The sequence below is a fragment of the Mustela lutreola genome, chromosome 12 (genome assembly GCF_030435805.1).
Source record: "Mustela lutreola isolate mMusLut2 chromosome 12, mMusLut2.pri, whole genome shotgun sequence".
NCBI classification, from domain to species: domain Eukaryota; kingdom Metazoa; phylum Chordata; class Mammalia; order Carnivora; family Mustelidae; genus Mustela; species Mustela lutreola.
In genome coordinates this window covers 71,559,974-71,575,945 of record NC_081301.1, presented here as the reverse complement: position 1 = coordinate 71,575,945, position 15,972 = coordinate 71,559,974, and the positions used below count along the sequence as shown (strand labels likewise).

The 15,972-nt window shown below is 44.2% G+C and overlaps 1 protein-coding gene across 8 annotated transcripts in view; it reads left to right on the top strand.

Annotated features, from left to right (window-relative positions):
- Positions 1–15,972, top strand: part of AOPEP (aminopeptidase O (putative)) — a 333,964-nt gene that overhangs the window by 191,955 nt on the left and 126,037 nt on the right. Inside the window, exon 8 of one of the 8 annotated variants that reach the window (XM_059141106.1) lies at positions 7,505–7,590. The exons of 5 other annotated variants lie outside the window; for them this stretch is intronic. In XM_059141106.1, the coding sequence (XP_058997089.1) occupies positions 7,505–7,562 (58 nt within the window). In that variant the 3' untranslated portion in view covers positions 7,563–7,590. Of the gene's footprint in view, positions 1–6; positions 1,774–7,504; positions 7,714–15,972 lie in introns of those variants that run through there. 2 more of the 8 variants (XM_059141105.1, XM_059141108.1) reach the window with 2 other exon arrangements.

Below are 15,972 nucleotides of genomic sequence, written 5' to 3'. Positions count from 1 at the left end.
TCTTAGTATTCAGAAATTGTGTTTGCCTAAATTTAGGCTGACCATGAAATGACTGCATTTGGAAGATTTGTTGCACATCGGTATGGAAACTCTTGTTATCGGCTGCGCTTACAATGAGGAGGAAATGCTTCTGAACCTGCACCGAATTATATAGTCAAGGTTCAGTTTACTCCCATCCTTTAGAACTCTCCCTTAAATGGGCATAGAAAGCCTAGAAATTACTGAAAGTGAGAGAAAAAAAAAGAATGAGAGTTATAAAAATTTATCCTCAGATTTTATTTTGGCGTCATATGCAAATAAGACCTTGGAAAAGAAGTCACTTATAACAAGACAGTAATCAAAGATGCTATTTCCACCCCCTCCTTAAGATAGCCCATGGCCTTGAAATGATGGATCAAGAACAATTTAGAAGTCTTGGTTTGTGTCTTGATATGTTCCTCATGCCTTGGTGTTGACAGAGAAAATAGAAACTTCTCTTACTCATCTTTGTAGCAGCTTTCAACATGGTCGACCACTCCCTCCTTCTAAAAACACTTTCTTCTTTGGGCTTCTGTGTCACACTCTCCTGGGTTTCCTTCTGCTCTGCTGCCAGTCCTTCCCCAACTCTCCTGCTGGCTAGTCAGTGTCTTCACTTAGATGACTCATAGCTCAGAAAGAGGGATTAAGGGGTCCAGCATCACGCAGCCAATCCAGAGCAGAACAGAAATTGGAATCCAGGGATTGAAACGACCTTCTCTTCCCTACACACTTTCTCTCTGCCTTTAAGGAACTCCGTTAAAAACAAAAACAAAAACCCACTGCAGGTATCTTGAACGGTGGAAGGACGTGAAGGCCAGAGTTAATGAAAAGTGTCCTTGGACCGAGTATCTTTGTCTTTTGACACATGAGTGCATGTGTCTGATTATTTTGCTAGCTATCAGGGAAAAAAGAAAACCTGACATTGTGTTGATTACAGATATTGAAGTATTAACAAAGTGAGAAGAGGAAAAACTAAAATTGCACTTGGCTCTGGCTTGCTAATTTTAGTCATTTACAAGAACTGTTTCCCAGTCGTGTCTTCCATATATCCAGTGTTGAGCATGGCTCTCATCAGATGTGTCCTGGATTGACTTGGTTGTGAGATTCATTTGGTTACAACAGTTTCTGTGTTTTCCTTCTCAGCCTTTCTTGGCTGGGAAGCCTTTAACGTGGCTGCAGGCTCTTGAGGCCTGGTGATTTGCTCAGAAGGTTAGGGGGTCACATTACTGACTCCACGCCTTTTCTCATTTGTTAATTATTAAAGACGCTTTTCCCGTAGACCAGACCCTAGTGGCTCTCCTCCGACTCTCCCTCACTTGTCCACTGACCCTGGGCACAACTGTGTGCCAGGCGAAGCTGATCTTGCTGCTATCCTACTCTGCCTGGCTGCCACCACTCTGCTCTCCTCTTGTTTCCACCCCCACCCTACCCTTGACCTTGCAGCAGTGGTGACTCTTGCCTGGGAAGATGCGAAGGGCCTTCTGCAAGGCTCTCGGTGCCTCTGTTCCCCGGGGCACTGTAGGATTCCTGCGTTCTCTAAAGTGCTTTACTCTGCATTAGCTAGCTTTACTCTGACAGGTCTGTGGGCTGGAAGAGCTACGGTGGCAGGGTCAGAATAAATTGCTGTTGGTTTTTTATTATTTGTGATTTATTATCACTTCCCCTCTTTCCTGGATTCATTGTTAAAGTTGGGCTCGTGTTGACAAAAATGTGAAAATATATCACGTTGAGGGGTGCCGACAGGCCCCAAATCCAGTGTGGCTCTTTCTTCTAGCTACTGCTTACACAAGACGACAGAACTCTGGAGAAGCACAGAGAGCTTCTCCTGCCTTCCTCATAAGTGCCTCATTCCCTGGTCATATTATGATTCCCAGGGAAGTCCCAACTAGGCAAGTCTCCACGGACAAAATGTGATCTGCATGCCACAGGCTCTGTGAGTTTGCATGATGCCTAAGTACTGTATGTTCCACTTAAAACTATAAGACTTTAGGGGCGCCTGGGTGGTTCAGTCATCTGCCTTGGCTCAGGTCATGATCCCAAGGTCTGGGGATCGAGCCCCGCTTCGGGCTCCCTGCTCAGTGTGGAGCCTGCTTCTCCCTCTGCCCTCCCCCTGCTCATGCTCTGCACCCCCCGTCCACTCTCTCAAATAAATAAATAAAATCTTGAAAAATAAACAATAAGACTTTTGAAGTTAGTCTACATGTATACCTCTAGTATACATGAAGCTTTCACCTCGGAAGTTTTTCTCAAAATTTTTATTTCTGATCCTTGAAGAACATAGCAATATTTTCCCACCCACATGTGGGAACTCATCCACTCGCAGCCACCCAAACCTGCCTCGTGGGAAAGCTCCCCTCCTTTGAGAGTCCCTTGTCGCTGCCACACACCCACCTCTAGCCCAGGGCCCAGGCCCTGCTGCTCCTCCATCCTGGGGTCCCAGAGTCCCAGTATGCCCACTTCAGGCTCCACCGGCCCTGCAGGCTGGGAACAAATCCTTTCCCTCTTCCCTAGGCAGCTCCCTTCCCCATGGCCTTTAGTATCCATCCTCCCTTCCCCGCTCTTCGTGCCTTCACTTGCCTCCCGTCCCCCAGGGAAAACGGAGGCCATCAGCCATGTTCTTCCTTCAGTTCTATTAACACATCAACATCCACAACTCTCTGACTTCTCAGAAGCCCGAGAGAGAACTTACAGATCTCAGTGTAACTAGAGACACATTTCTAGTTCCAGAGGTGGCAGTGGAAATGTGCACGCATTGATGCAAATCTAGAACTTATATATATCTAAGTGAGCTTTAGACCCTCTGCTCATGAGGAAGAAGGGAAGGAGGGATCCATATATGAAGGGAGAAGGAAGCTCACATCACTTTGGACCATGGGCCAGGGTCATGAGTCTAGGGAAACTATACTTTTTTCCTGAGGTCATTTTGCCCTTCTGGTCACCAGGTTCTGTAAACATATTCCAGTCTTTATATTACTGCAACTCCTCTGCTTTGTTTGGTACTATTGATGACTCTTCTGTTCTGGGAATCTGTCACCTGGCTCTCGTGAGCAGGGAGAGAAGCAGAGGGAGAAGCAGGCTCCCCGCCAAGCAGAGAGCCTGAAGCAGGGCTCAGTTCCCGGAGCCCGGGATCATCGCTCTTGCCATCATTTGCTTTCACCCCCTAGCTGCCCGCAGTATCAGTTTTCCAGGGCTTCCGTAACAAGCTACCACAGGCCGGTATGTGCAAATGTACTTCTTACACTTCTGGAGGCTTAAAGTCCAAGATCGAGGGGTCAACAGGCTTGCCTTCTTCTGCAGCCTCTCTCCTTGCCCCTTCTCGTTGAGTCCTCATGCAGTACCCCCTCGGCGTGTCTGCCCTCCTAGTGTCCCTTTGTACGTCTGCATCGCCTCTTTTTGTAAAGGGTACCAAGGAAATGCCTCATTTTAACTGACCTCACTCTTTTAAAGGCCCTGTCTCTAAATGGAGTCACCTTCTAAGGTACTCAGCATTAGGGCTTCCACATAAAAACTTTGAAGAGCTATAATGCGGCCCATAACATCTACTGTCTACTTGCTCTTTCTTACCTCCTTGTCTTGTCTTCAAGTTGTCTCTATTAGAATAGCCTCCCCTTGTCACATGACTCCGAATCATCACAATTCAGCACACATATCACTGCGTTCCAGAAGTCTCAGGCTCTCGCCTGACAAGATAAGCACATGACCCTCATCTCTACTTCCTAAATGCTCCGGTTATGCCTCCATCCCTGATCGTACTATGTCATTAGACAATTATATTTAGAAAGAATCAAGTTATGTTGTCAATATTTGACCATTTTTAACCAACGGAAACAGCAGTTTCATATGATCTAACCTAATGCATCTTTCTTCTGGGTCATGAGCCTTTTGAACCCAGGGACTATGTCTTCCTTACCTTTGTTTCCCACAAGGTTGGGCACTGAATGGGTACTTGATACATGTTGAAGAAATGAACGTCATAGATGACACAGCCTCCGTCCCTGAGATTTCTATATTATTTACATAGAGTTGAAATACTGGTCACAAGACAGTAGATAGAAAAACCCTAGGCTGTGTCCTCAGAGTTCTTAGGACCGAGAGGTTACTATTGGTAGGCTTAGCTAGAAAGGGCAACTGGGAAGGTGTGAGGTTTAAGCTGGGATGGTAAGAAGGGCTAACATTGAGACTGGGAAAGAGCTGGAAGGAAGAAAATTCAAGGAGCAAAGCCTGGCAGGCATATACAATAGATTATTTGTGGAAATGCGCCATTAGTGAGAATGAGCTTCCTGGAGAGAATAAACATCAGGAACCCGTGAGACCAAAGGGGCGAGGGAAGGACAGGCTAAGTAATGGAGTTCCCTAGAGGCCAGATTCAAGATTTTGCATGTGACCGTCTGGGCACTGAGGAGCTATTTTCAGTTCCAGGAATGACATAATGAAATGGGAGTTCTGGGAAGATTACCGAGCCTGTGAGATCATGCATGATCAGAGATACAGAGTCTCCAAGCCAGATGGAATTGGGTGGCCATTTCAGGAAGCCACACCTGGGTTTAGAAGAGCTTGGGATGCTCTTCCCAGTTGGCTCATTGGGTGATATTCAAAACTGGTTGAAGTGTCAATACAGCTTCAGAGAAGGCTTCTAATAATATGATGTAAAGCGTTCTCTGATGGCAGATAAGAACTGACCCACGAAAGGAAGTGGTTGAATTTGTGGGCTTTGTGAAGTTTGTTATGTATGACTATAACAGAGTCAAAGGCAACAGTCCCAGTTCCTTCTTGGCCAAAGCCTGATCTGTCCTGCCTCATTTTAGAGAAAAATCGTCTGAGAATGCAGGCCTGGGCTCTCTCCAGAGCTTGTAGGTCTTCAGATCTCAAGCCTGGAGGATAGTTTAGGGTTTAGAGACCAAGCTTGGAAGCCGGAGTGCCTGGATTTGAGTGCCATCTTGATGCCTCAACTTGCTGTTTGACCTTTGGAAGTTCCACAAGCACAGTGAGCTTTGGTGTCCTCACTATAACATGGGAATTATAACACGGGAATTATAACACAACAGTCTTCTTCAGAGGTGGGTGTGGTGGATAATGTGATGAATACATACAAATCAGTTAGAATACATGTATTGGGTTGAATCACAGAGAATTTCCATTTTGGTGGATCCAAAACGGGTCAGTATTGTCCATTTCCAGGGGTTCATCTAGACCCTCTGACACCTGGTCAATGTTTGCTGAATGACAGAGGTCACAAGGACCCAGCCCCAAAGCCAGCCCCACTATCTCTTCCGGTTTCTTCTGGTTTCTATCTCTTTCGCTGTTGCTACCCTCCCCTGGCGACCACACAGGCACCCTGCTCCTCTCTCTTTACCCACCAGAGCCTGGAAACACCTACCTTTCCTCTTGACAAGCTTGCAATTCACTAGACTGCCCCAAAAGGTAGTTTTCTTAAGAAGTTAAGAGGATGTTTAAAAAGGGAGAGGGTAAGGGAGGCAAGAGTGCCTGGTTACAAATGAAAAGATAGGATTAAAAGCAAAAACAAACAAAAAAAAGTTTGAACATTAAACAAAGATGCTCAAACTAATAGCTTGAGGTAAGAATTAACTTGGCAATGCTTCTGAGACAAATGGAATCTTCATACCTTCCTGGAACGTACTTCTGGTCTAATCTTTACATTAGGGCCCTGCTGGTGTCCCCTCTGGCTCCACTCCATACAATTTCCCTGGCATTCTATACAGAATCTGACCACGACCCTGAGAAGAAAACACTCCTTGTCTCCTCTATGACTTCCGGTTCCAGCCACTGAAACTGGCCTGCACGGTTCCTGACGTCTCCTCATGTGTATCTGGCACTTCCTAACCTCCACTCCATCCCTTAGGCCCAGGACCCCCTTCACCGTCATTGTTTCTGTCTAGTTCTCTTTTTTAGAACTACACTCACTAGCAAGCTAGCTATGTAGACAGTTTCTACCCTTTCGTGACAGGACAGGGCTGTAGCTGTGCCAGCATTTTCTGAAAAACTTGAAGGCTCTCAACTCGCCAGAAACAAAATCTGCGCTTTCCTGTTGTTTCGAAGACCAGCTCTATCCCCCTGAGCTGCCCGCTCAATTCCTGTTTCCTGTTGGAGGGACTCCCTCAATTCTCACTTCTTTTACCCGGCAAGGATGACAGGCATGTCCTGAATATTTGAACTCAAATAACACTCCCTGTTCATTTTTCTAGACCATTCCCTGGTTACTCATCACTCAGGTATTTCTAAGGGAGGGATGGAATTCTCCTTGATAGGTCTTTAATTACATATTTACTGTACACAGTGTTTCATTTTTGCAATTACATTTGGTAGGGGTTTTTAAGTCTAAAAAAACATAAAGAAGAAATAAAACAGTTCATAATCACTGCTTAGTTAAAAGTGCATAACAGGAAAATCCAAACAAATTTAGAAAGATGTACAATTTCATCCCCACCGTTGGAGTCTTTGCCTTAAGATAATCCCTGCTAGCATTTTCTTGTGAATCCTTCTGAAAATTAATTTTTTAAGTATGTACGCATACTTCTGTATTGCCCTGTATGGCGCTGATTCATTATAACCCCACTTGCCTGTGAAATATTTTCCTTAAAAAATAATTCGAATACCTAAACTGATCTATAATAATTCACTCTTATTTTGCCCTTCCTCTGAGGACATTTCATTCACCTAGCTGGTCCTAGTATGATATACATTACATTCTTGGCTAATGAATGTTAGTTTCCCATTGAGAAAAACTCTCATCCTCAATGAATCCTTCCCCCTAACATGGCCATTTTGTTTGTGTTTTGGCCAATAGTTCTGACCCAGAATGGCTGACCAAAAAATAATGCAGGTATTTGCCTGGACCTGCTACAAAGACCCAAAAGAAGAATATTCTGCTACACTTTAAAATGTACTCTATAAAAAAATGACTTCTTCCTCTTCCATGTCAGCAGTTGAGGAGAGAAAGAATGGAAAAGAGGGATTATGCTTCCATTCAAGATTGCACTGGAGGTTCTAGCCAAGGCAGTTAGGCAAGAAAGTGAAATAGAAGGCATCCAGCTTGGAAAGGAAGAAGTAAAACTGTCTCTTTTCCTAGATAACATTATGTTATATGCAGGAAATCCTAAGAATCCTCCCTGCAAAAAAACTCTTAAAACTAATCACAAGTTCAGTAAGGTTACAGGATACAAGGTCAATAAATAGAAGTTTGGACAGGTATAAATAATCTGAAAATGAAATCAGGAAAACAAATTCATTTATAATAACATAAAAATAATTAAATACTTAGGAATAAATTTAACACAGAAGTGCAACGCATATACTGGAAACTACAAAACATTGCTAAAAGAAATTAAAGAAGAACCAAATAAATGGAAAAACATCTTGCAGTTCACGAGTTGGAAGACTGAAGATTGATAAAATGACAGTACTCCCTGTACTGACCTATGGAGCCAGTGTCAGAATTTCAGCTGCCTATTTTTTTTTTTTTTTGCAGAAATGGACAAGCTGATCCTGAAGTTCATACAGAAATTCAAGGGATCCAGAACGAATAGCTAAAATAGTCTTGAAGAATAACAAAGGGTGAGGACTCACCCTTCCCAATTCCAATTCTTAGCACAGAGCTACAGTAATCACCATAGTGTGATACTGGCATAAGGTCAGATATGTAGACTAATGGAAGAAAATTAAAAGCCTAGAAACAAACTCTTCTTTCTTTTATGGTCAGTTTTTTTTTTGATGGGTGCCAAGACCGTTCAGTGAATGAAAGAATAGTCTTTTCAACAAATGGCCATGGGACAACTGGATATCCACATACAGAAGAATGAAGTTAGACCTTCTGCTTCATGCCACATACAAAAACCAACTCAACATGGATCAAAGACCCACATATAAGAGTGGAAACTATAAAACTGTTAGACAAAAATCATAGGTATGAGTCTTCATGGCCTTTGGAATAGGCACCAGTTTCTTAAACCTAAGTACAAATGACCAAAAGGGGAAAAAAAATCAATAAGTTGGCCTTCATCAAAATTAAAAACTTCTGTGTTTCAAAGGGTTCCATCAAGAAAGTGAAAAGACAGCCCACAGAATGGGAGAAAATATTTGCAAATCATATATCTGAGGGGACTTGTATCCAGGATATATGAAAAACTCTTAGAGTTCAGTAATAAACAGACAAATAACTCAATTGGGTAAGGGGAGAAAAAATGGGAAAAGGATCTAAATAGACATTGGAAAAAATGAATGGAATTGAATGTCAGGGGTATGGGGCCTTTTTTCTGGGGTGATGAAAATGTTCTGCTGTTGGGCACTGGTGATAGGATGGAGATGGGAACCTTATGAGGATACTAAAACCAGTGAATTGTACTTTTTTAAAAAATGACGAATTTTATGATAATGTGAATTACATCTTAATTTTTTTAAAAAGAAAGATCTATGGAAATCATTGGATATTTTATAACATCTCATAACATCATCGCAGCTTTAGCAGGGTCGGTTAGCAATGCCTGAAGGAGAGACGGAAGGTGAAATTATGGCAGGAGGCAGCTGGTGTCCTCAAGGCACTGGGTGGGACTCAAGGCAGCATTTCTAGCACTGGAGGCCTGGAAGACATCTCCACAGTGTCTGTGGTGTAACCACGCACCTAGAGATGATTCACTTCCAAGAAAGCATCCCTCAAGCACAAGTATATATGCATGGGTGTGTGTATGTGTGTGTGTGTGTTTCCACTACATGCTCTACCTCCCATTTTTCTCTTAATAATACAATCCTCACTGTTGTTCTGTTATCAACACATGTAGGTTTTTTCTGAATGTTCCACCACTCACTATGTAACTACCTGTTAACTGTTGGACATCTTAGCGATTTCTGTGTTTAGCTTTTCCAAACAATGCTCTGGTGAATGGTCTTACTGTTACTGCACAGCCTGTTAAATAGAAGACTTAAATCGTACACCGTTGCCCATGAGACTGGATAGAGAGCTGTTCTCCCAACTACTCACCCTGTTTTCTATCCTGGTAGGTGTGGGGCTGCAAAGCCAGGCAAGGCTCCACCCCCTGTGGCTTCCAGTCCCTAGTGCTGTGCCATCCTCTGCCCAGGAGGGAAAAGTCCTTCCTCAGTTCCCACAGACCATCTGCTCCTCTTGGATTCATGAGACAAGCCCTTCCGCTGCCTCAGCATACAGCACCACACGTGCTGTTTGTGTACAAAAAATGCCTCTGGCCTCCCTTAAAGATGAAGCTGGTGTTAGTCTCATTTGCCTCCTTCCAGGAGGAATCATGGGGTTTTTTCAGAGAAGTACCAAAAAGTTTTCTCTTGCTCCCTTTTCTCCAAGTTCTTTGTATTCCTGTGTTCTGAAAGTGTGTGGCCGACTGACAGCTTACGATTTGTTATGATCCCCCTTGCCCTTTTAACCTGGCTTATGAGGATGCACGCTCAGGCTTACCGCATATGCTCCTCTCCTTCACCACCACCACCCCAGACTACAACACTGGAAACAGGATAAGGGAGGCAGTAAGAACTGCTTGAATCCTATATTCTTAGGCTCAATCTCTCTCCGGTTATATGTGGTTGAGTAAACTTCAGTTAAGTTTCCTCTAGTTCATTTAGGTATTTGTTGGTTGGTTGGTTTTAATCAGAGTCACCCTTGATGCTCATTTGGCATGACCAAGGCTGCAGGGCAAACCTACTGACTGCATTGCAGGGGATAATGCTGGCTTACATCTAAATGCTGCTGCAGCTGAGGGGCACCTGGATGGCTCAGTTGATTAAGTGGCTGCCTTTGGCTTGGGTCATTATCCCAGGGTCCTGGGATCGAGGCCCACGTTGGGCTCCCTGCTCAGTGGAGAGCCTGCTTCTCCCTCTCCCTCTGCCTGCCGCTATGCCTACTTGTGGTCTCTCTCTCTCTGTTAAGAAATAAATAAAATCTTTTTAAAAATTGCTGCAGCTGAAGCTACGCTGGGCCATTTTATCTCCAAAATCATAGAATATTAGGGTCAGAAATGACCTTTAAAGTGATTTCACCTAACCTCCCATATCCCTGACAGCCAGCCACCCGGGTTCTACTGAAGATTTCTAGGCCAGTTCTCCCTGTTCTAGAAAGCAGCAGATTCCCTGTTGGGTACATCATCTTACAGGGGCTTTCCTTGGACTGGGCTGCCCTGCCACCCTATAACACCCTCCAGGTCATCTCCTTTACCTCCCGAGTTGCATGGGATTTGCCTTGTTCTGCCCCAAACAAATCCACATATTTGAAGACCATGGTCTTTCCTTTCCTGGTCACTAGGTCACAAGTTTTGAAAATTCATTGTACATAACACAAGGTTGGGAGAACCCTTGCCTCCTTGGGTTTGGTCCTTTGTTGTCTTTGTTGACAGTGGCCTTCTCCAATTGTGACACCTAGACTGAACACAGCACACAGTTTGAGGTTCAGCCTGTGAAGAATGCAGTGGGACTGTTACTGCTTCTCTTATATGGCTGTACCAGAAAAGAATGGACCAGCACCAGTTAAGTTGGGTTCACTCACACATACAACCATATTTCATTTTTTAAACCACTATGATCTACCTTCTCATTGTGGTCTTACTATCCCAACCCCCTCGCCTTTTTCTCTCTTTAGTAACATTCACTGAGTGGTTCCAATGTGCCAAACACTGTTCCAAGCAGTCTATATACGTTATCTCATTCAGTCCTCAAAATGGCCCCATGAGATTGGTATTGGCCATCTTCCTTCCCGTGTGATAGATGAGGAGACTGGTATTAAGCATTGGGCCCCGTTTCCACAGCTAGTAAGTGGCAAACTGGGATGAAAGTAGAGGAAAGTCTGGCTCCAGAGCCCAGTCTTGACCTCTGCTCTGCTCGCTGTCTGACCCCCTCCCAGCAGTCCTTCCCGCTACCTTCTCATTGCTCCTGTTGAGCCCATCTACCAGTGTGGTTATTATTTTGGAAGCCACATCAATCACCTCTAGCTGTATGCTGAGTTTACAGACAATTTAATATATTAAATCTTCTTCATAGGCCAAGGTTAGTATTTTTAAAACCTCTGTCCTTATTAACAATTGTCATATTAATTTTCGATCTTCATTTCAGCCTATGCTTGCTGTTCTTGACCTGGATGCTGTCAGTCAACCAGCTAGACTCCCCAGCTTGGACTGAAATGCAAATCTGTTACACCAGAACATCATGATTCTTTGGGCTCAGCCCTAAGTACTGCTCCGTCCTGGTTCTAGCAAGTAATTAATCAACAGCCTACAAATCATGAAACAACCACCAGACACTTACCACTTCTACATCCATTCTGCTAGCTGCCTGTAAAAGTCTGGGTGCTTGATACCCACAGTGAATTTCTGGATGTGGCCTTTTAGATCTTATGCTAACTCCTATAGTTCATCATCTTCTGTTCTAAGCATTCATGAGCTGTCTGTTCAATAATTCAGTCTCAAATTTTGCCTTCTCTCCTCTTATACCCTCTTCCTTGGCAAATCAGAAGAGCATTTGTCTGTCCCCACCAGTCCCTTCCCCATTGTCTCCATGACGGTACTCCCAGAGGTCTGTATTGCCGGTGGAAGCTTTCAGAGCTGTGGCAGGTCGGAACTCTGGAAGGGAGTCCCCTTCCCCTGTCCCAGGTATCAGTTCCCACAGTACAATGCTCGCTCCGCCATATACATCATTCTCCCTAGTGGGAAGGTTGGAGCAATGTCGGAGTCAGGTAGTTATGTTGGTTCTATCACCTCTTAACAGCTGGTCTTCTTTATGCTCTGAACATGGTTTTTAAAGCCCCTTTCATTGTCCTGGACATTCTCCATTAGCATCAGCTCATTTTGACTTTTCACCTTCTTGGCAAGGATTTTACAGCTTCTGGGCTCTTGTATTCATCTTTGGGTTTTTGGTTTTTGTTTTTTTCTTTCTCCAGGATAACCCGTTCCCCGCCCCCCCCCGCCCCCGCTTCCATCTTTTGAACATGTCCTCTGAAAATTCACCTTATGGAAACATCCTGCACAGTCATAGTGGGGTCTGTGCCCTCCATTTTCTTCTCATCTCCTTTGAAAACATGTCCAGATTCTCCCTTGCTATGTTGAATATGGTAATATATAACTCAGATCATTGTATTCATCTGTTCTTTGCTTTTTCTCTGGGATTATGTTTCTTAGGAATATCTGATTTATGACCACTCAAAACCTGAGGACTGTTTTGGTTTTGTACTGATTCTCATTACCTCCTGCTTTTCTGAATTTCATCTTTCACATTCCTACCCTGCTTATCAAAATATGTGGACTGTTTGTGTTTTCTACAGTTCTGCTAACTACAGAATCTTTCCTTGTCATCTTCTTCAGCAGCTGACATCTCCAACCACTGGCTCCTTTCACCGTCAGGGGACAGAATATACCGTTGTCACTTTCCTCTGGCTCCTCGGAGGGAAGCCTCCTTGTCTTATATCATCTCAGCGATTGCCTTTTTCAACACCAGAGCAATACCTGCTGTGTTGGCGACAGGATAATGGTCCCTGACGGGGAAGAAGCTTCAGGCTGGGTAACTGTTAAATCCATTGTGAAAAGCACACAGATAATCAAACTTGCCAGACAGTAGCCCTGACATGATACAACGTCATTCGTTAAAGGTGTGCATGACTATCTGTGCTTCTCTCTGGTAGTCAGGTCGGTGGCAAGGAGGCATATTTTATAGAGGGGAACATTGTTGCAAGAACTAATGGAGGATATAAGATTCCTGTACTTCGAATCATTCCGCCTTCCTTTTCTTTCTTTTTTTTTTTTTTTTTTATACCCAGAAATGTAGTATAATCTTCTCACAGAGTGGTGTGGACTGTGGGCATGTGTGTCAGGAATCTGACCACACCTTGCTCTCTAGAACTTTAGGCGACACCTGAAATTTGTTCTTTCTTTCTGTTTGTTTTCTGATGATTCAGCAAGGAGCAGCTTAAAAGACCAACACCTGAAGGGTTTAAACTCAAAGTTCGGTTTCACAAAGAAAGGCGGAACGGCTCATGTATGTGCCACGTCTTCTTTAAAATACTTATTTTGGAATGATTTTAGGCTAACAAGAAATTACTAAAATAAGAGGTCCTGTATACTCTTTGCCCAGCTTCCCGTGAGAATAGGTAGTGCCGCAGAGTGAGGTCTTGTGAATGGTTTCTCCTGTTAGAGGCAGGGTCAGCGGCATTCTCTGAACTCCAGTCAGAATGTGTGATGACCAAAACAGCAGCATATTCATGCTGGGCTTACAAAATGCCAACAGGAGCTCTGGCAAAGCGCTTTTGGATGCCACGGCAGCCTGATGAGGTGTTTTGGTCACGATCACTATCCCCTTTCCACAGACGAAGGATTGGGCTTCATGAAGTTGGGTGTTTCACATGGTACTTAAGTGGCAGAGTCAAGATTCACCCCAAACTCTTAACCAGGGTGTCGGATTGCTTTCCCCATAGGTCTCACCTGTGCACTTAGGGCTCAGCTAAGTACCGTGAGACCCGTTTCTGCACAAGGGTACTACTGAACTTCCTCCGTCGTGGGTGGGGTGAGTGAGGGCCTGCTCCCGGCCCTTCACGCCATGTGCTTCAGCCGTGATTGAGAGACAGACAAGCGTGTTGAATCACTGGAAGGATATTGTCTCGTTCCTTGCTGTCTCATGTCCGGGATGCTTAGTCTCTGGCTCAGGCACTAGAGTAGCGAATTTATAGATGAAGAAATCTCGTGGCTCTCGCTTCTGCTGCCAAGGGGTAGGAGATACAGAATGCTGGCAGATGGCCTGTTGGGGCTGTGGCAGAGCCAAAGGTGTTTGGACCCAAGTGGACACGCCTGAGCACCTTTCTGAGGCATTTTCCCAAATCCCACCTTTGGTGACACTCCTGCAGAATCAGTCCTTTCTTCGGGAGGTTTGATTCTAAGTCAGATCACTGTGTATCAAATACCACTGCTATCTGACAGCTCTTTCAATGTCCATATTGCTTCTGAGCACAGTGGAAGAGTAAGAAGGCAGGAAGGGAAAGGTCATGCTAATCTTGGTTGTTACAGTTGGTGCCAGGTACAACAGAAACCAGGGGCATTTAAGCACAAACGACCTTGGTAACTTGATCTCTCACATTCCATGTATTCCAGCCACAGGAATAAACACTGGTGTGTAAGTTCAAGAGATGCTTAACACTTTTGTGTTTGCAGAGTGCTTCCAAATGATCTGAGCCTCCTCACATTCTCTGTAGGTAAGGAGCTGAGCTTCGGGGAGGGTAAACAGCTTTTCTCAGTTTCTCCACTTCTATCTGGCACAGCCACTCTGGGGGCCTGGGTCTTGGGGAGGTCTCGGTGTTCAGCAAGGACTTCAGTGTTCCATGAACTCAGGTTCCAGCCTCAACTCTGCCACTAATTAGCTTTGTGGTCTTTTCCACGTCTCACTTTCCAGTGCTTTAAATGGGCATAATCATAGTACCTGCCCCAGCAGGTTCTTCAGAGGGTAGGACAGGATATATGTAGGAAGAGCTTGGCAGAGTACCTGGCACAGGGGAATAACAGGAAGTAGGAGCTGATAGTAATAGTTCAGTTCTTCATCCATTAGGAATGAATCTGGCTATAATTAATAGACTAGTAAAGCAATCTTGACTTAAACAAACGAGAGTTCCTTAGACAATAAAAAGTTGGAAGGCAGCCAGTCTTGGGCTGGCCAGCAGCTGAATGATCATTAAAGACTGCTTACTTTCTTTCATTTGATGGATTCTGGTCTCCAGTGACTTACTGTCTCCTGGTTGCAAGGTGGCTGCTGTGCCTCCATCTACCAATCATACTTCTGTCTATTGTAAGGAAAGCAAAAGCTTTCCCAGAACGCCACCTCAACTGCAGTAGATGTCTGCTTTTGTCTCATTGGCCTGGACCATGTCTTTTGACTATTCATAGCTGCCGAGACACTTGGAAATTGAGCATTTTGCTTTTTAGATTTAATTGTATAAGAGGCAAGAAAGAAGGTAGATGAGAATGGGGCTGAGCCAGGTGTGTCTGCCACAGTTCTTTCTGCCTCTCCTGGCGTCATTTAAAATACATACTTAAAAAAAAAAAAAAACATACTTCACTGGTGCTCAGGTGCTCAGGTGCTCAGAGGGCTTAGTTAATCCTCGTCTTATGTTCATGGTACATGAACAGCAAAGCTCCTTTCCTAGACTAATTCTCTTTTATTCTCACAAAGCATGTACTGCTTTGCATGCATCTATTTTTTCTTAACTTTCTGATCGGAATGTTACATACATAAAGTACATAGGTATTTCTAGATGGCTCAGCAGATTTTTATTCTGTATCCTTGTGAAAGCACCACTGAGATCAATATATAGAACATTCCCAGTGTCTCAGAAACCTTCCTCTTTTTCCCCGCTCTGACAGTACTCACCCCCAAGGATAACCATTATTCTGGTTATTCTGGTCTCTGTCCCCATCAGTCTCTTTTGCCTCTTCATTGACCATAATTATTTAAGTGGAGTCAAACATTGGCATGTAGTCTTTCTGGGCGAGTCAACTGTTTTTGCATGAAGGGGGAATTGATTTGTTTCCTGCTTTATGTCCGTGCTTTGTCTCTCTGCCTAGACCTGGGATAAGAGGCATCATGAGAGCTGGAGTAGCACAGAAATGGAAGTCACTTTTTTCCCATTCATGGAGTATTTTCCCTCGTAAAAACCACTCCCTTAGATTTCTTATAAAGCTTCCCTGCACACTGCTCTATCCAGCACAACGCCTACTTTAAAAGGAATCTCTTGGGGACTTGTATATTTGCCTTGGATGCTGTCAGCCTAAAAGAATTTTCTTGAACACTTCTTCATTTGGAGAAGGTGAAAGAAGAAAGTAAGAGCGGGATGCTTTCTGGAAGGACATATTTAGGCAAAGGAGAAAAAAGCACCAACAACAGGCGTCACTAGGAACTTGAGCTGGAAGCCAGCCTTTGGAGCGGAGATTGACGTGGGTCCTCTGTGTCCCTCCC